Raw genomic sequence first — 21,362 nt, 5'->3', positions numbered from 1 at the left:
TCTTGTGGGCAGGTGACAGGAGGTCTATGGATTTTCAGACAGGGCTTTTAAATTTTTTGAAACGATCCAAAGTGTCAATAAGCTTAGAAGGAACATTTATACTTGATATAGTTATCTATTGCTCTGATTTTCTGACCTCATATAACAACACCAATACCATTTGAAGACTCTAGTTTCAGAAAATAACCAATAAAATCTTTTCCTCTCCTCTTTAGGCCCTCACCTTCCCTTCCTTTAACTCTTCTAACTGATGTAGCTGCCTGCAGTCTCTTCCCACTTCAGTCCATTCCTGGGCTGCTCCCCAAATGATCCTTCTACATGACTTCATTATGACCCAGTTTAATGCTTTTTGATAGGTCCCAGTACTGCAGGATAAGGCTGTAGTTAATCCGAAGCATGGCGTGCAAGGCTGCGCGCAATGACTTTTCCAGGGTTACACCTCCTGTTTATACCTGATGCCTTTGCAGAATTTCAGCCTTATGAGCTTGCACTACTAAGCCTCCCCTGACTCCATGACTTAGTCAGGCTGTCCTCTGTATTACTGCAGCAGTGACTGGATACTGGACACGGGACATTGGAACTCCTGTTCATCTAAAGATCATCACCATTGCTTAGCAAGTTGCCCGTGTGTGTTCAGATAATTAAAAAAGGTAACTGAATTACTTCCCATTTAGGCAGAGCTGTCTTAAATCAAAATCACTAGTCCTAACAGGTTTTATTGGCTCCAAATGGTTACCTGTTTGAGGCCACATCTGGCTGATCACATATTTCTGTACATAAGCATATGAGGATGTATGTGCATGTGTACCAAAGCCAAAGATACACGGGATTCCTTCTCAAGTTGGTTAGGTGAAATAAATTTGATTCTTTTGATAGACACACAAATCGCCATGAATCACTTTCATATAAATATGTTTTATTGCAGAGAAGTTATTATTATTTACATGCTGTAACACATCACAACATAAATTTACCAAATATTTCATGGTGGGATGCTGTAGGTTTCAGATAATAGTTTCAGAAGAACCACAGATTAAGTGAAGAGACTTACAGCTTTTTTGACTCTACAACTCTCGGTTGCTAAATGCTAGAAGTCAAAAGGCAGTGTTTTTCAGTCCTACCTGTCACCACTTGCATGCAGAAACCTAGGAAGCAAATACAAGAGAACTGTCGAGTTTCAAATCCAAGTTGCCACCAAAGTTTACAATGGGCTGAGTTATATAATTCATGTCGTAAAGCATTTAATTCTTGCATAAAATATACAGTTCTATTAAGATTGGTATAAATCTACTTATTTATAAACCCTGGCTTAAAAACAAGGACAGGATGCAGCCTGCACATGCATTGAGAAGGACAACCTAGCAAATGTTTGTGACCTTAACAGTGTTTATTCACTTTCTTACTGTTATCGATCTAGGAAAATAACCTCAAGAATTGTAGATTTAAACTTCTCTTGGTGATAAGCAATGGCAATGAAACTCTAGGAAAGACCCTAGGCACTCTCACTGATTTATGCTGGTGGAGAAAAATCTATGGACTGTAGACTGTCACTAAGGTGTAATTTGGCGAGTCTTCTTTAAGCCACATCTCTAGCAGGATCATCCTGAAGTGCAATAAAAAGTCACTGATGCTTGACTGCTTATGTCTCAAAAAGCGAATAAAGTGCTCACAGACCTTGAACATAAGTGAAACAAGCAGGTAGACCTGGCAATTCCTATCCAAGTTCACAACTATACCTTAAAGTTGTATTCCAAGGTTACTGAATACATAGGCCTTGACTGAAAAGGAAGAAAAGAAGGAAATAAATGAAGGAAATGCAGAAAAATAGAATCTCTATATCTCTTCAAACCTACCCCACCAACCTGAGTAATGCACAAAGTGAGCAAATGGGTGAGGAAGATTTATGCACAGCTTTGCAAAATGGTGACACGCTCATTGACTCCTGAATAAAAATCGTTGAGAAAATTTGATGATGAATAAAGAGAAGTCCTAGTTTCTACCCTCCACTGAGAATGATATTCTCTCAGAACAGCCCCATATCTGCCTTCCGATTCTCTTTTCTTATCTTTCATCCTCCTAGCATGTTCTCCTTGCTTCTCATTAAATGAAACGTTACTTAGGCTGGAAATGTCCTGGCCAAATAAGCCGTCGATACTCCAGCGTTTAGCAGGGAGAGAAAGGGAAGTCTGCCTTCTAGTTCTAAGTAATTCATCTTTAACTAAGATGAGACTGAGCTTCAGATCAGAATCTCTTCTCATGATCACACCAGTAGGGCTAAGTCAGCAGCTTAGGATTTCCATGCCAAATGATCAGCGTGGAAGGCAGTAAGTTTTACAAATTTCGCTCTGGGAGCTGTTTTGCTTTGCATATGAACCTGGCATTTTTAATTTTGAGCGAGGTGGCAATATGTAGGACTTGTAAGTTTTCCAGTGCTTGGGAGAATGAAGAGCCTGTACCACCTTACAGGCTTTGAATAAATCAGGTTATAAACCTCTTTGGGATTTAAGCCCAGCAAGTGCTACCCCTAGCTGAAGCAACGAGTAAGAGTTTATGAGAATAAGTAGTTGGAGGTAATTTAAAATATATATTCGGTATGCATAATAAAAATATATCCATACAATGATCTTGATGCTATCATAATTTTTCTCTTTAAAAAAATACTCCCTTGAAAGTGCTATCAGTAGCTCCCTTTCTGTCTGTGTTTTGAAAGGCAAATTCCCTGGCTCTGCAGGGAAGAGGATTACTGTTGTAATTCTCATGTCATTCCTAGAGTCTTCCCTTTCGGTGGTGATACTAATGTGCAGTATATTTTTCTCACTCTTAGCTTCTTCCTTACGAAATGCTGCTAAGTATGAAATACTGAAAAGAGTTAAAAGGGACAATAGATTGGAATGAAGGCGTTACCTGTCTCTGACTCTGAACAAACAATAGGTAAGTTGTCCTTTACTGAGACATATGACTAGAGTAGGACCGCTGGGTCTCAGAGTCCTAACAAGAAGTGCAAAACAAGTAACTCAACTTGTATAAAAAACCCTGATTAAGACAGTGTAACAAACCATGAGGTGAAACAATAGAGTCAAATCCAAATTCACAATATATATAAACCACAGCCAGAACGAAAAGAGTTTATCATAACAGTTATGGCTTCCCAAGCCAGAGAAAGCTTACTGTACTTCAAGAATCAACTAAAGTTGATAGATAGCAGGTATTCTGTAACTTGCGAGAACAATTGAGTAGCTGCAGATTGCATAAATGTGTTGTGTCACATAATATCAAAGTTATTTGCAAAAGTTATACAACCTGGAATGCTTGAATATGAGACACAACCATGTACTGAAACATACATTTATAAGAAAATGAGAGCAATCGTTAATATAAAAGGTATTTTTGGGATGCATTAAGTTAGCAGTGCTATCAAGGTTAAATAGGTAAAGTAAGTTCAGTTAGCTACTTAGAATTTCGGTCGTATATGTCTATACCTTCTTCTTCTTTGCACAGTCTCATACTGTGTCTTCTGGTTTGCCTTGCTTAGGATCTTCAAAGGGCCATGGGCAAATACTGATCAGGGGCAGACGGTGAGGGCTACTCTCCCTACATGTCGAAATGTAAGGATTCTCCTCATGTCCTCAGGGGAAAGACTTCTCTAGGCCAGTCTAATTCCTCCATTGTGATGTTGCTCTGCCCTCCAGGTCTTCTTCTGCCCTCGTCTTTCCCCTTTCCCTTGACTGACAAATATTCTTTGGGAATTTCTACCTTCTGTGGAATTCAGGGTTTCTTCCTTCTTCTCCTTTTCTTTCTGGGGATGCTACACCCACAAGTATCCCAGACCTCTTATTTCCGAGGCCCTGCTATCTTATTTGCACTTAAAGTGGAAGAGGCAGCAGGTAAAGCACTTCTTTCAGCATTTGGTAGATCTGGGGTCTCAAACTCCCAAGGACACACCTCAGCTCGCGATGTTAAAGGTTGCTGAAAGTTATTACTTGAGTTATAGGAGCCAGGCACATTTTCCTCAGGGGAAGATGTTTTTTGTTCCTGGTCTCCCGTTTGGTTGAGATTTCCATTCTCTACTTTTGATGCTACAGCTCTGGGGGGCAGCTCTTCATATTGCCCAGCACACACGTTTATCGCATAACGCTGACCGCCATTCTCATCGTTAGCCCTCCCTGGGGGAACCTGAGTCTTGGAAATGAAATTCTTCTCATCTTCCAAAACGGGCTGACCTTGGCTCTCCCAAGGGCATACCTCAGCCTTGTCTATGCTCTTCTGATTGGTTTGCTGACATAGTTCAGCTGCCTTAGGCTTCTGATGAGATTTTTCCTTTAAGGAAAAAGTTGGGTTTTTCTCCATTTCAGAAGCTGCAATAGATACGTGTTTTTGAACTTTTGATTCTGAAGGCACGGGACCAGGGGCCAGGTCATACATCTCCCAAGGGCACACTTCCCCTATGTCAAAGTTGTTCTTCATCTGGGTGGTGCCTGGGCTCATCTCAGAATTGGCAGTGGACGGGTTGACCCTTTGTTGCTTCATTATCCCAGATTTCTGAGGTTTTCTTGGCTCCTCCAAATGACTGGAGTTTGGGGGGGCAGAATCTTTAGTCTCTGCATTATCTGAATTTGAGTATTTTCTGTTTGCTTCTTTATCTTTTGGCAGAGGTTTCTGGGAGTTAGCACGTTCTTCCAGGCCTGATGTTTGGGTTTTCCCAGCTAATCCAAGAGTCTTCTCCTTGGCACTTGCTATGACACTGAGAGACTTTTGTAACATGGATGTTCGTGGGTGCCCCTGCTTCTTCTCTGAGCTGAGATTGTGAGCACTTGCTGACTTACACACCAAAGGCACAGACTCTGTGGACTCGGCCTCACTGTTCTCTTTCAGTTTTTGTGTTAATTTTTTACTTGACAGAGACTCCAGTGTGGAATGTTCTGTAGACTCCTCTTCTTGGCTTTCCCCCGGTAAACTGTTGGACTCTTCTGTGTGCTCCCTCACATGATCGTAAGTGCTGTGGGATTTCTTCAGTGAGAAGACTCGGTTTTTCAGGGACTCCTCCTTGGGCTTCCCGGTGTTACCTGAAGACTCTTGCGGGTTCTTCCTGACCAGGGCAGTGCTTTTGGCTGTGCTGTGGTCTGTGACTTCCTTGTCCTCTTTGGAACACTGCCTGCTGACCGTCTCTGGGATCTCGGTGATACGCCTCATGATTGAACGGCCTAAGCCCTTCTTGGAGCACCGCTTTTTCTGGAGGTGGGGGTTATTTGTAATCATCTTCTTCCTCTTATATATTTCCAACTGGGCATAGAGTTTCTTCAGCTCATCCTGCCAGAACAAGAGCAAATTCACAGAGATGTGGAACTTAGTGATTTAGCAAGATAATATTACTAAATGTAATTTGAGGTTTATTAATTTGCATTCTGTTTCACATAGCGTTTGAACTTTAAGACCTGAACACATGCATTTTACCCTTGTTTCATGGAGCAAGCCCTTGGGACTTACGAGTTGTGTGTGCCGGACTCAACTGGGATCACAATAAAAACACAGCATATTACCTACCGATAAGCCATACCCCTAAACGATATTGGAAGCATCATGTAGCCATTGATAAAATTACCCCTAATGGTAGATCAGATCTAGGGGACAACAGACCATCAGTTACTGAAAGCATCTTCTTACTCCAAATGCTGATATGTTGTCACAGATTATTCTCAGTAACCCATTCTCTCTGCTCACAGATCTGTCTTTCCATCAGCAAAATGTCATAAACGGTATTAGGGGACCAGTGTAACCAGTTCACCATTATGGCTGCTAATAAAAGTCAGCTGAGACTATCAAGATTGGCCTATAGAGTTTCTACCATGATAAATGTTTTACACCTGAATTAACTCTCCCTTCGATGTCTTGGGTTCTTACAAAAACACACATTCCCCTTCTCTTTTTCTCTCTGACTCACACATGCACACAGATGAGCGTACACATACATCAGCCCACATGGGGTTGCCTGTATAAACGGGGTTAATCTGAAATAAGAAAGATGAAATACTGGTATTACCCGAATGTCTTCTGGGTCTAAGCTGTGCTCACTCCATGCTGAATTGATACTGCTGTTCAGGTAGGATCCAGACCGGCCCATGTCTAGCTCATCTTCATATGCTTCTGTAGCAATGTCATCTCGTGGGTTATTGCTTGAATGTGAAAACTGCAATAGATACTCAATATGAGCTGTAGACATTAGCCCACTATAAGGCAGAGCATACTAATTTTCTAAAGGTTCTAATGTTCATATCATCTCTTCGGCTTGGAACTCTTCACAAAAGGTCAGCTGCTATGTTTGTGTTTTGCTTTCCATGTTACATGCTACAGCTCTTAGGCAATATGAATAAGTGGTTCCTTCTCTGACTGCTATTTTCTTCTTTGTCTTTTCTCCAGGCTCCCGGTGTTCACTTACGCTACTCCTCTTCCATTATATTTGCATTTTGAAAATGAAAATAGGTAGAAAAACCCAAACAAATGTTTTCCAAGAGTAGCAATTTAAACTCCCCGGCAGTTGGATGGAAATATTTGTTGAGCAGTAGGGTCTACCTTGTGTTTGTCGCTTTGTTTCAAATAGGGGACACAGTATTTCATCTAAGGGCACAAGTGGCTCTGATCACAGACAGTGACTTTCTGTCTACTCCACTTAGCTTCAAAAAAGTTGCTTCCAAGACTCAGGGGACAAGGGATCTCAATTCCAACCTCAACTGTGTTGACAGTGATATCTTGAACAAATCGTGGAACCTCTCTGGAGCACAGAGCCCTCTCAGCCTAAAGTGATGATATCTAACTTTAAAAGTCAGAGATTCACTGAACTTACAGAATTTTTTCTCAAGCTCATTATTCTCAAGTTCCTCCTTCACCGAACATTTTGAGGTATTTTTATTATTTTCATGTGGCCTTTTGATATTTTTCAGTTTCACGTACTCTTGCTATCTCTATTCTTTTGCAAATAGAGACATGAAGAAGAATGAATCGGGTAAATGATGGAAAGCAGGGAGACTCAAAACAATCCAGCCACTTCACACAATATATAAACTAAGTGACTATTCTATGAAAATTGAGAGAAAGCTTAGGGAAATGAGTTCTCTTCTCACAGCTTGTCATCAGCTCAAATACTCCTTTAAAAAATTAACAGATCACCCTTTGATGATACAGAGCAATTTCAATGTCAATACTTGTTAAAATATTTATGTGGGCCGGTGAACATCAATATAAGATAACAATGTGAAATGGCAATTCTCTACTTAAGGAACTGTGAAGGCTTTGTTATAGGGACTGGTTGAGAAACCACAGAAATGGGTGAATCTTGCCTTCACTCTTCTACTTATGTTTGTGGTTCCCACATGTGTCAGGAACTTAAGGCCATAAAGATTAATAAAACACAGTCCCTATCCTTCCAAATCTCACAAGCTACTAGTGAATCACTGAGAGGTTATTGATAAGAATGGACTTGTTTTTGTCAAGCACAGTCTTAGAGGTGACCATGAGTTTAAGAAACAGTTACTTGTCAGATATTGTCCATTTTCTACTGCATTATATTTCCTTATATCCATCTAAAATAATATTTGAAATATTTATCTTATCTTTTCTGTTTCCCCCTTCTCCAGAACATAAGTACCACAAGAGCACATATGTTATCTGTTCATTACTCTTATTCTAGTACATAGACCAGTGCTTGGCAAAGCCCCTCAACGATTTTTTTGTAGTTATCTGAAGTCGATATATAATTCATATACCATGAAATTCTCAATTTCAAATCATACAATTGAATGATTTTTGGTATATTCACAGGGCTGTGCAACCATCACCACTATCTAATTCCAGAATATTCTCATCACCTCCAAAAGAATCTTGAACTCAGTAGGCAGTCACTTCCATATCCCCTCTTCCCTAGCTAGTGGCAACCACCAATCTACTTTCTGTCTCCATGGGGTTGCCTATCCTGGACATTTCATAGAAATGGAATCATGCAACCGTTTGTGTCTAGCTTCTTGCACTTGGCATAATGTTTTCAAGGCCTGTACAAGTTGTAGCGTGTATCAGTGCTTTATTCCTTCTTATTGCTGAACAGTATTCCATTGTATAGATACACCACATTTTGTTTATACATTTATCAGTTGATGGACATGTGGGTTGTTTCCACTTTTTAGCTGTTATAGATAGTGCTGCTAGGAACATTCATGTGCAAATTTTTGTATGAACACGTGTTTTCAATTCTTACAACTGAATAAATAGCCTGAGTATACAGTATATCCATCTAATAAAAATGTAATCATATAACGGAAAGTATGAAAATGGATAGGATAAACCGCAGTAGCAGACTAGCCCATGGAAACTGTGGCTGTTTGGTATAATTCAAGTAAGGAAGAAAGTAGGCATTTGGCTCTGTTTACATTTGTTTGGGCTTTCAGTCAGGCTGAATTTCATTTAGTGTTTTGGTTAATTGTGAGAGGAGGTAAAGCCTGGAGTGAATGATAAGAAATCACAATTCTTGTCTCAACCATGCTAATAATATATCGTGTGCCACTTACACAGATACATAGTGTCCTAATATTTTGTTTTTCCATGGGCAAAAGAGGAAAATAATAATAATGCTCTAACTTGTATGTTATTCTCCCACACTCTGCGATCATATTATTTCACTGTAAGCAGCTTTATGGCTATCATGTCCTAGATGAGGAAACTGAAACTCAGAGAGATGAAAGTCTTAGCTAATGATTCCCTACTGTATAACTAGTGTGGGCGGAACACATATTGATAATTCCCCCCACTTTAGTATGCTGTCTAGATAAATCTTTGTCAGCCCATCTTTATTAAGCAGGATTCTTCTATACACAACAGTGTAATTATTTATTTCTATTTATATAAAAATTTTCTGAATGTTTGCAATACAATGCTTCTTGAATATCAATCCAAACAAGAGGACTCTTAGAAGAGGCTAATTCTTTTCAAAAAATAATTTTGATGTTATAGCTACAGTCAAAAGCCATCTTGAGCCCATAATTAAAACATAACTGTGTATCAAAATATTTGAAAAAGAACTGAACCAGATGATGGGTTTTGTAAAAATTGAAGCATTTAATAATTATATAGGCTATTTAATAAATTCCAAAAGAAAAGAGACATCTAGTTCCCTGAGGAGAGAGCTTTAAAATTATTTTAGAGCGTCAAGCAAATCTCCACACCTCTCTTGGCCTATATGCCAGATATTTTTTTAAAGGAGAAACAACTCCATGCTTATTTAAAATAATTGTCTTGCAAGAGAAAAGTAATGTTAAAGGAGTACCTTTGGAATCAAAAGCAACCCAATGGTGACTGTCACAGTCAAATGAGTATGTGCAAAATACAGCATTAGCATCCAGTCAGACTGAAGTCTTGAGGCAAGAACGAATCTGAAATGAGAATTCACCAAGTTAGTAATCCAACAAGATCTCTATTTAAAACCCTAGGATACTTGGAAACTTTTTTCCTTGGTGTATTTTAAAAAAACAAGCAAGCATGGAAACAGTTGTATTGCTGTTTCTATGGCATATATTGTCATCCCAGGAGAATAAGGCTCAAAGTGACTGCAATTGGATAAAGATATGAACTCTTTATTATTTATTATTTTAAGTTATTAGTAAGAAAGACAGCATATAGATATATAATGTGCTAATCATTTCCTGGAATTATTATTTTGTATGTAAATTGAATGTCTTAAAATTAAAGCAACGGACACTTATGAATTCAAAAGAAGAATGGGCTTACAAACTGGTGACTTCAGGAAAATTTGGGCTATGAGACACATCCAAATAACTCTTGATTCTAATTCTCTACATTTGAAAACATTAATCAAGAAAAAAAATAAGAAAAAAAAGGGTAGGTAATTATCTGTCTTTGTGAATGACCTCAAAGGCTTCAATGATGAACAATGTAATGGAAAAATGAATATACTAATGGTTTGTAAAACGCCTCTTCTAAAATAAAAAATTTAGTTATTGTAAAGTATCAAACTGTTTTACGATAATTTAAAATGCCATATTTAAAATCATATCTTGCTGAGTAATTTATAAAGTTGTGTTCTAGGAGAGTTTGCAGGAAACTTGTATAGGAAAACTTCAGTACTGAGATCTACTCTGGTAATTGCTGGAATATTTTCATAAATCATTAGGTATATGTACAAACAAACTCATGTTTTAAGGACTCATTCTTTTTCAGAAGCCAGATGTTGCTTTTATCAAGGTCCTCTGCAATTATATTTTTCTTTTAATTTTTTCCCATCTACTGTTTATCCACGAAAAGCTAAATACGAGATTTTACTGCATTTGGAATTAGACAATCAGCATTTTAATTCAGTGATATACATCATCAAATTTAAAAAGCTGATATCTTAAGACAATGCTTATGAACATTAACATATATAATGTTATATAAACATATATGAATCTAAACATAGAAGAAACTAATTTTATATCTTTTACTAAGTAAATTAGTATTATTTATACTCAGAATTTCCACTAAGTGGATTTCTTCCTCATTTTTGCCTCTATCCTATCCCCCACTCCCCCAAATATCAAGTTTCTCACCCCCTCTCCCTCAAATATCAAGTTAAAATGGAGGCTCAAGAGTTGTCCAAAATGGAGAGGTGGTTTCCCCTGTGTTTGGAGGCATAGACAAAATGGACTTACAATACATGCATAGAAGTACAGAAAACTCACGATAGCTCACACATTACTAAACAGGATTTTATGAATTAACATCTTCTCTAATTCCTTTGTCAGAAAAGTGGCTTTATACCTGCCTTGGATATGACTAAATGAATATCCACTTTGTTCAGGGATGAGATATTTTTTGACAGAGTCTCTGTAGGGTCAGGTGAGATTTTTTTTTTTTTCTTTTTTAAAGCAGTGAAATAGGATCATCATCCTCAGTAACAAGTTACAGTATCTGAAGCATAGAAGCAATATAAAATGTGGCCTGGAAAATGATCTCATCCCAAACTGCTGGGGCCATTTCCAGTTCTGGAGCAGACAGTTATATGGAAGGGGATGGGTCTATAGTCCACAGGCTCACGCACTGGGGATTCCTATTCAAATGCCAGTGAACATTATGAATGCCAGTGAATGCAAGTGAATGTTAGCCTGACAGTATCTGGAAGGAACAATGCTTACATGTATTTTAAATTAAAATGGTGAGTCTCCCAAAAAGTAATTTTGAAGTACTGTATACGAACATCAATTTTCCCCAAATTAACCAGCTTTTAAATACTGCTGGGCTTGTTAGGTTGCAATTCTGACTAGAACGATCTTAAGAGAAATTGGGTTTTGCAGTCATTTTAAAGATTGGTTTTCTTTGAAAGACTATTTCAGCTTCTAAAAAAATAGATCTAACAGTCAGGACCATAGAAATATTCAAAAATTCAAGTTAGGAAGAAAAGCAAACCTTTTAAAATCTTGCACTTTCCCAAAGCTCTGCTTTATGCTTAGTGAAGGATTATAGAACAGATTAAGCAAAATGCCTTCTGCATTATGAGACTGCCGGACTTAATCCTTTTAGTTTATTTGTTTAATCTGGCAATTTGATGAGAATAAAAGTAAATCTGTATATAAATATTCAGTTATAGCTTTACATATTTATGTATGTATATATACATACATACATACATACATACAGTTATGTATGTATAATTTTATATTTTAAGCAAATAAGAAAGAACAGATATGTCCTATTGATAGAGAATATCTTTGCTGATGTTGGATGCCTTATTTAATATTATTTGATTCTATTAAAAAATTACAAAGATGAACCCAGTTTATTTAAATTATTACGTTCTTGTTTCTTATTCTTGGACTTTACCAACATTGGAATCATAGCATGTACAAATTCAGTCCACATGTAAATAAGAAATTGTATATACTTGACTCCTTTAATTATTACTGCCTATTACTTGCTTCTTGCTCATCTCCCTAAAGTCAGTGTTCTGTAGATTTAGTGTGTCAAACTATAATTCTATCCTTGGCTGTTTATGACCATACAAGTTAAATTTCTGAGAAAGTAGCTAATATATACTATGATTCTTTGAAGCCAATATGCTACAATCTAATTGAAAGGTAAGTTAAATTTGGAACTTAAAACGTAGGGCTTCCCACGCAGGTGTCCTTAGGCTTGCCTAAGAAAATACCAAGGCCTACCAAGGCTGGTCACCCTGCTGCCATTGGAAGTCCTCCCTGTTCAAAACTTATAGGGGACTACATAGTTGTCTGGAAGAAAATTGATCTTGTGAGCATGGCATGTCTAACACCAAATCTACTAGGTTCAACAGGAACAATTCAGTCAGCACTTGTGTCTATGTGCACCCAGCTCATCGTTTACATGGTTCATCTGGCTAGGCTAATAGGTTGTTTGGGACTCTGTAGGAAAGACCTAAGCAAAGTAAGAAAGCTAATTTTGTTTTAAAGCAAGCTCGATGCCCAATGTGGGGCTTGAACTCATGACCTTCAGATCAAAAGTCATATGCTCCCTGATTGAGCCAGCCAGGCTCCCAAGAAAATTATTTTCAGTGAATATTTAGCATGTGTTTCCTAATATGTTAACAGTGCTTATCACTTTTGGGTGGTTGGATTAGGGAGTTTATTTTTTATCATTTTATGATTTATCTGTAATAACCACCTATTGCCTTCTTAAGAATTTTTTTTAAGTTCATTTCAAAAGTGCTTTACCTTGCCTACTGCTGAAAAGACTTGGACCAATTGAGAGTTTAAAATCCATTGAAAAAATAAATCAATAAAATCAATCAATCAATCAATCAAATCCATTGAAAAAACATTTAACAATGAAAATTGAAAAGAATAAATCTTCAAGTAGAAAAGGATAAGAATCAATTTAGGCAACTGCTTTAAACAGATTTAATTTCTTGGGCAATTTGGTTCTAAGAAATACAGCAGCTGATTGTAGGGCAAAAGTAGGAAGGCCTTTGCATGACATGGTCACATTCTGGCAACAGAAGACATTTAAACTCATCTGCAATAAGCCTCTTGGTATGCTTAGAACTCTGCAATTGGTTCGTTTATATAACATTTAACTTATAAATGGTTCTAGAGAAGCATGTTTGTTATACCTTGAAACATATGTGTTTGATATCCTGGACACAAAAAACAAAAATGCAGCTTTTCTTGGGAGATGGTTTGGGAGACCTATGAAGACTTTGGGGCTCCGCCCATGGCAGAGCCCTCTCTGGTGCTCACTACACTGTGCACCGAGGACACCTCCTCTCGTGTCCTCCAGCTTTAGTCTAAATAGGATCGAGAGAGACTTCTTTTTGCCCAGTTATATCATATTTTGCTTCTCATCTTTCCTTCCTCTTCTCGTTTTCTCTTTTCTCTCTCTTTTGAGAGGGGTCAAGACAAAGCAAAGAGGCAAATTCCCTGGATTCCTAGCCCTTTGATGGAGCCTCCAAGATGATCAAATCATAAATACCCCCTTTCTTACTTAAAAGATAAAAAGTGTAGGTGTGTCTAAGGCTCAACTGCTCTCTGCCGTCGTCTGTTCCTAGAAGTGCAAGATATAATTTTATAATTATTGACTAAAGTGAGAAATGATAAATATCTTCCAAAACTTCCACAGATCCACACCTTCCCACTCTGACTCCCACTATTATTAATGTTTTTCCACAGAGGGAAATGGCTGAATATTTAAAATTTCTCATTGTATTCTTAAGTACGTCCTAACTTTTAATATATGTCGAGCAAGTGAATGACATCTTTTTTGTTACTTTTGAAATTATAGGATTTCCTTTTTTGTTCTCACTGAGGTTTTCATTTCATTTTCAGATAGGCATAAATTCGCAGAAGATAAGTCACACATATTTCATTTTGTTCACTTATCATTAGCCCCTTTCTTCCTCCTTTGTACTCACCGAGTACAGAAATATAGGGGATACCAAAAAATGGAGGGCCAGGCATACATGCGTACAATAGAAGGTCACTGCTAAACCCCATTGCACACAAAACTCTAGTCCTTGGGTTGGAATGGTTTTTTAGTTTTGAATTCAGCAGAATAAATACACATAAATTGTCTATCTGAATATTGATTTTAAAAGCGTAACCCCATGTATTAAACATGAATGGAAACACAGATAATTTATTATATCAACTTTATGATGTATGCATGTGTAGCTTTATATCTTCAGAACAAAAAGTATTACATATCATAACAATATTCAATGACATTCCTATAAGTGGTTTGATAGAATACAATAATACAGAGTAATTAACCTTCAAGATAAAGGTAGTAACAAAACATCAGCAGGAACTAAGAACAGTTAAAAAAAAACAAAACCCTACATTCATTTGCCATTTCTGTGACAAAGAAATTAGTCAGCTTAAAAACATTATCCTTCCTGAATCTTTCCATGATGCATTTTACCCAATTTTGCTATTTAAATCAAACCACAACACATCGGAGAAATAAAACAGTTATTTGCTAGCTCTATAGAGCACTTGCCTAATTGTATGGAATATAGCAGAGATAATGAGCTCATTGTGAACTGCGACAGCCATATAGCGTGGCTCATGAAATGCTGATGGGACTGTCCGCACTGCATAGCAGAGATAAACACCCCACAAGAGGAATAAAAATTCAGCTGTGAGAAGAACAACAACAAAGAAAAGAACAATTTTCCATTAGTTTTATAGGTGAATAAAAATGCAAATTTTAAGTGCTTTAGCATGCATTTTGTGTCTATTACAGAAACATAAGTTTAGCTAGAAGTAGATGCATACAAAATGTCATTCACATATGAATACACGTGACATACATTTAAGATTCTATTCAGTGTGTAGACTTTTCAAGGTACACTTTGGTTTTTGTTTTCTTGCTTTTTTAAAAACAGTGTTTGGTGTCTCAGATTTTTCTTTTGCTAATGCCTGGCTTTTTCCTGAAACAACTGTAAAATTATTTTCTACATCCCCAACCTGAGTTTAAGATATTCACGGAGCATCTGGGTCATAATGAAGTCATCAAGGCAACAAAGGCATGTATTGTGTTCATATGTAGCTTCTAGAAATGTAAGGTCTTACCGCATTGGATCTGGTTCAACAACATAAAAATATCCATTGCTAGAAATGTGAGAAAATAGGTTGATAAACATTCAGTGGCATGTTTTATAAATGAACCATTATTTCTTCACACATGACAGAAATCCCATCTTTTGTGGGTGGAGTGCTGAAGGCTTCGTAAAATTCATAATCACCTTGTTTGTGGGATCAAGCCAGAAGAGACAAGCATAGTAAAGCGGTTAAGGATAAGGGCTTCAGAATCACATTAGGCCTGATTGGAAATTCTGGCTCTGTCTCTAATTAACTTTGCATAATCTGAGGCAATTTAACGTCTCTGGCCACAGTTTTCTTATTTGGAAAATGAGAATAATAAAAAGTACATATTTCATGAGATTATTTGCTAATGAAATTAAAAAATGGATATAAAGCACATAATATAGTTACGGACATGGTAGATATTAGATAAGTAAAGGAATACATAAAAACACACATTAAATGGATCTTATTGTTAAACACCTCGTTTGACTTTTTTTTTCCAAACTGAACATCACTACTTTAACCCTTTTTGACCAATAATTTCTACCATCCATTTTATCTGTCTTAGCGACATGACCTCACGGAAGATAGTATCTAAAGAAGATAATATCTAATTAATAAGAATAAAGAAGAAAGCTCTAATTTGGAGAAAATATTTCATCAAATGCATTACCTGAAGGTAACCTACTTACTTATCTACTGAGACACTGACTTCCATTCCCATATGCGAAAGCTGTTTTACCTGCCAACCTTTCAGCCTATTTCTGTCAGTATTTAAACAATAGGTAGTGCCCTAATTATTGAAAACCCCTTAAATAAACACATCTGTCAAGAGATACTCTAAAACCCTGATGTGGTTAGAAGCCAAATAAAAAATAAGGCACACTCCAAGATCTCCATGAGATTTATTCAGTCCCAATTATCCAGTATGTTGGCCACTGGCCATGTGCTATAAATGTTCTTTCCAGCCGAGTTCTACTGGATCAGGAAAAGCAAATCAAGAAATGCTGAGGTCTTCATGTAGAACTTTCCTTCCTAACTCTTGTATTTCTTTTCTTTTTTTTTTTAAGTTTATTCATTTATTTTGAGAGAGAGAGAGAGGGAAAAAAAGAGAAAGTCCGGGTTGGGGAGGAACCGAAAGGGAGAGAGAATCCCTAGCAGGCTCTGCATGGTAATCGCAGAGCCTGACATGGGGCATGATCTCACAAACTGAGATAATGACCTGAGCTGAAATCAAGAGGCAGATACTTAACCGACTGAGCCACCCAGTGGCCCTCTAACTTGTATTTCTGTCCATGGTACTGCTATCGCCTCTTTACCCAGGTTGGAAATCTCAGCTGCCTTTCTTTGGTACATTTCTACTTTGAGTTGTTTTTCATAGGGACCGTTCCTCCCAGTGCCCACAATGACTACCCTTTAAGTGCCTATCATATTGCTCTTTATTTGTTACAGTTATTTTTCAACTGCCCCATCTAAACCTGGCTTCATCCTGTGTTCATTCATTCTTTATTTTCTGAAACTCCACTTTGATCACATCAGGATTTGTCCAAATCCCTGGCACTCCACTTGGGTTAGCTGATTCACATTTCCATTATAAGATTCACTCATACTCACTTAGGACCCTGGAAATAATTCTTGCCCCAAAAGGAAGACTACAAGGGATTCATGCCTGGGCAGACATGTCCTCACATTTAAGCCTTTCTTGCTACCCAGGCTTCATGTTAGTTGCCCACTTTGCTTGGCCTTATTCTTTTGTGCTTGTATATTTCTCACCCCTGATTTATCTAGTTGTTAACCCCTCAGGTCAGGCTTTTGTGAGGTACTGCATGCATCGTCATTCAGATATCTCCCGTGGCTTACTATTATTTTACGAAGGCTTGGTCCTGGCATTCCTAGCTCCCTGTGACTTCATGCTATACATCCAACATGACCTTCCAATACTCCCTAGCATGAACTCTGAGCTGGCCCAGGAAGACTCATTGTCCTCTGACCACTTCAAAGATTCTTCTTGCTTCTGAGTCTTTGTTTATGCTATTGCTCACACCAAGAATTTCTTCTCACCCACATTTTCCAATCTTATCCACGTTTTCAATGTCCAATTCAGGTCCCACCTCCATCACAAAGCCACCTGAATTGATTCTACCTTGCACTGAATTTTCCTTCCTCTAATCTCTTATGGGTTTTAACTATCAATATTGCACAATGCAGAGAATAATGCCACAGGATATATAATTGAGAGAAAATTATTTGTGGAGTCATGTTAATCACTCCCTTCTTTAGCCCCAAATAGTTATGGCCTTCAGGAAAAGAAGCAAGTCTTATTTATTTATTTACTTACTTTTTAAATTCAAGTATAATTAATATCCAGGGTTATATAAATTTCAGGTGTGCAATCTAATGATTCAACAAGGAATCGAGGCTTTCAATGATTTTTTCTGCCTTTGCCCACATAGACAGCAACAGTATGGAGCATACATAGATAAGATTCAATAAATATTTGCTGAATTGAAAGAATATAAATGATATCACTTTCATGTTATTAGAGATGTAGACTTTCTGTTACCTTGTCACTCCCTCTAACACTGCAGGGATTACAGACGTGTAAAGGTCATACCGGCATTATTATTAATAGTGCTAACTGCTGTTTACTGATGGGCCACGACATGTATGGTAATGTGCTTGCCACTTAGGAATAATGAATCCAGAAATATTGTTAAACAACCACCAGCACAGAAGTATGCTGAAATGGAAGGATTTCCACGTAGCAGAAACTATCTCCTTCTGAAGACACTATCTCCTGTCCCTTATTGCAGTGTTTTTACATAATGTTGTCTTGAGGATTAAAAAAAGGAGAACAGGTTAATTAGGGTGCTGTAATGTATAATTATATTTAAAAATAAGAGATAAAATAAGATTCCTCCCAACAGCTAAGCTTAACATTAAAATCATTTCATTAGCAATATCAAACAATATGCTCTGGCTGAAAAACAATTTATTATTCAAAGTACCAATTAAACTAAATGTGATATATAAAAGTCGTGCTTGGGAAAAAAATCAGTTTCATATAATTAACTTCAAACTAACACTGCAATTAGGAAAGAAAATATGCAGATGTTACCAAATTTTGCAGTGTTATTACGTGGGAGTTGAAATATGTGTTGTGCTTCTGCTTTAGAAAATAATTTCTGCTGTTAAATGATTTTGATGGGAGGCATGAGTACAGTTAGAGAGGGAATTGCATTTATATTCAAAGATCCAAGTGGAGCTTTCAGAAAACTGAGGTATTTTGCTTTTTAATCTATAAGGGATACCAGTTTGAAAGTGAGCTACCATAGCCTTTTAAAAATTTATATATGATAGTGAAAGCGATTTCAAGTTATCTTTCCAAAGGGCTGGGTCAAGCAAAGTGAGAATTAGTATCAGTTCTTGGACACTGAAGACGCCTGGGCTCTGTGATCTCAGAACACCCACGATGGCTGAGAGGAAAACAACTTCAGAGTACAAATGTCTCTCAAGCTGTGGTTCCCTGCTTTGCTGTGCTGCAAAGGCATTTTTGTCTTAGTAACATTTTATGCTTCTTAGCCCCTTTAAAATTATTTTTATGTGGCACAAGTAAATATATAAATGACACATTTAGGTTGAATTTTCCAAGAATTTCTGTTTTTTTAAAGAATTCTTTAAATGCTTATTTATTTTTGAGAGAGAGAGAGAGAGCAAGGAAGCATACGCAAGTGGGGGAGGGGCAGAGAGAGAGGGAGAGACAGAATCCCAAGCTCGCTCTGCGCCGTCACCGCAGAGCCTGATGCAGGCTCACAAACCGTGAGATCGTGACCTGAGACGAAATCAAGAATCAGATGCTTCATCGACTGAGCCGCCCAGGTGCCCCTCTAAGTATTTCTTTTAATGTCCTCCTCTGTTTTCCTCTAAGTCCTTCACTTTCAAAGTTTTCTGGTTTTGTGCATGCAATAACATGGTAGGCAGCACAGAAGTTATCATGAAGTATGGAAACAACTTCAATAATGCTTGAGAGTAACTCAAGTTCCAGTGTTCTAGGCCTCAACTGGCATACGGGAGCCTTGATATTTGGGAGGCTTAGTTGCCTTTTCTTTTTAAAATAAGAACAGTTGCGAGAGTTACAATGCTGAAAACAATGAGAATGATACTCTTGATAGAATTTTAAAGCTAGAAGTGACTTTATTAGACCATGGAGTCTGGGGGTGCTGTTTGGAGTGTGTATGTGGCTGCAAAGATGGGGGTTGGTGAACTGCTGTGATTCTGCTTGCCTGAAGTCCCTTTATTGAGCTTTGGGACAGAGACTGAAGCAGTAGAATGTGGGTGGGTTTCACAAGGAGGACAGTGGAGGCAGGAATGTCTGTTCCCTCCTCAGCTCTCTGGAAGCAGTGAGCCACAGGGATGGGCAGCGCTGGGCTGCAGAACATGCCTGTGGAGAACCCTGTTGTATCCCTGTTGCCATCCCTGTGGTCACAGCAAAGTAGGGCCTGGAACACAGGCTCCTTAGTTCCTGACCAGTGTTCTCGAAATGACATCCTTGGGCTGAGATGAGGATGCTCTTACTAACTCTATTCTTTGCTCTATTATTAACAGAGCATAGACAAAACCTTGGGAAATATTTTTTTTTTCATCCTATTGAAGAAAACAAATATTTTCCCAAGCAACAATTGTTTGCACTTTAAATAATTAGTATGCTAATTAGGAAAAGCTAGTACTTCCATTCGGAATTACTTTTTGTCCCCTGAGTCTGACTTTGTAGCTAACATCTGTTGAACGTGCCAGGCACCGTACTAAATGCCTTTTGTACGTTATCTACATGTATGAAGGCTTTATTGCAGGCTGGGCAAAATGTTGAATGTCCCAGTTTCAAGCTCGGATCACAGATACCGTGTCGTAATACTAAGGAATACGATTGTTAATCATATGAACTATGTGGTGACTTGATTATTCCTCTCTTACACTCACTGCTAAGGAGTTCTCTAAGGCAAGCACTGCTGTGAATGATCACACATTTGCAGGTTGGCTTTTCTTTATTGCTTCCTTTCATACATCTCTAGAACTTGGACCAAGTTTTTCACCATCTCCACTGCATCTTGAGTGGGAAAGTTAGAGAAGGCATATATTTTCTCCCCTCTGTCTCTGGCACGTACATTTAAAGTTCTTAAGGTTTGATATGGGGTGATAGAAATTTAGTGAAGTTCAGACACTCCAGAGTCTATGGACCCACATTAAAGATCATGAACGTAGGAAGAGCTCATAAAGATAAAATAAGATTGGGGAACTTTCAGGGCACAGGGACAATGTCACAAGGCACAGGGTCAATGTCAGGACAGCAAGTTGTGTCTTCTAGTAGTGTTTCTTCCATTTCCCTCTCCCTGTCATTTACATGTGTGTTGTTTGAAGAGGGAGCTGCAGTCAGGATTTTGTGTTACCTTTAAGAACTACATTTAGAGGCACCTGGGTGGCTCAGTCGGTTAGGCTTCTGCCCTCAGCTCAGGTCATGATCTCATGGTTGGGGGTGGTAGTTCGAGCCCTGTGTCCCCTGTTTAAGGCTCAGAGCCTGGAGCCTGCTTCAGATTCTGTGTCTCCCTCTCTCTCTGCCCCTCCCTGCTTATGCTCTGTCTCTCTCTCTCTCTCTCTCAAAAATAAATAAAACATTAAAACAATTTAAAAACTATGTTTAAAATTGTCAACCTTTTTTAAAGACTGACAGCATCGACAATTATTTACCTTTGTTTGGGCTACATCCCTATATTCGCACATACTTTTTTAAGGGCTAGCTTGAGTGGTTTTAGGATGATTGTGTGTGTGTGTGGGGCTATATTTCTGTTTATATTCTATCTTTGTGAAAATTATTTTACTTCTTTGAGATGTAGTTTTTTATATGATGTTAAAGGGGAAAGAGAGAATATAACAATTTATTTTATACCTTAGTTTTATACTTACAGTGCCATTATCTCTTCTGGAAGTTAAAGAAATTAAGTTCCTTGTTCAATTTCTAGCTTATAAAATCTTTTGAAGACAATTTTGCTGAGTTAGGCTTGGCTCAGGACATTACTTGACCACTGAGTGGGGGACTCACATGGTCATTACAAATCTGCCTTTTTCTTGGCCTAAAGGTCTTTTTCTTATTTAATTTATCCCACAGTTTCCACTACTTTGGGGAATGGGTCTCAGTGAGTTGAAACTGAAAAACCCACAAACCTTTCTACTCCTACATATTCTAATCTCAGAGGAAATGGTGGTACCAGTCTCTTT

The 21,362-nt window shown here is 37.9% G+C and overlaps 1 protein-coding gene across 1 annotated transcript in view; it reads right to left on the bottom strand.

Moving 5' to 3' along the window:
- Nucleotides 1-899: 899 nt before the first annotated feature.
- Nucleotides 900-21,362, bottom strand: part of GPR158 (G protein-coupled receptor 158) — a 420,275-nt gene continuing 399,812 nt past the window's right edge. Inside the window, exons 8-11 of the mRNA XM_042991251.1 lie at nt 14,503-14,641; nt 9,308-9,413; nt 6,038-6,184; nt 900-5,307 (exon numbers count right to left, since the gene is read on the bottom strand). Of these exons, the coding sequence (XP_042847185.1) occupies nt 3,832-5,307; nt 6,038-6,184; nt 9,308-9,413; nt 14,503-14,641 (1,868 nt within the window). The 3' untranslated portion in view covers nt 900-3,831. The remainder of the gene's footprint in view (nt 5,308-6,037; nt 6,185-9,307; nt 9,414-14,502; nt 14,642-21,362) is intronic.

Source organism: Panthera tigris, chromosome B4 (assembly GCF_018350195.1).
Source record: "Panthera tigris isolate Pti1 chromosome B4, P.tigris_Pti1_mat1.1, whole genome shotgun sequence".
NCBI classification, from domain to species: Eukaryota; Metazoa; Chordata; class Mammalia; order Carnivora; family Felidae; genus Panthera; species Panthera tigris.
Note: the sequence above shows the minus strand (reverse complement) of the source record. Positions and strands in the feature narration are given on the sequence as shown.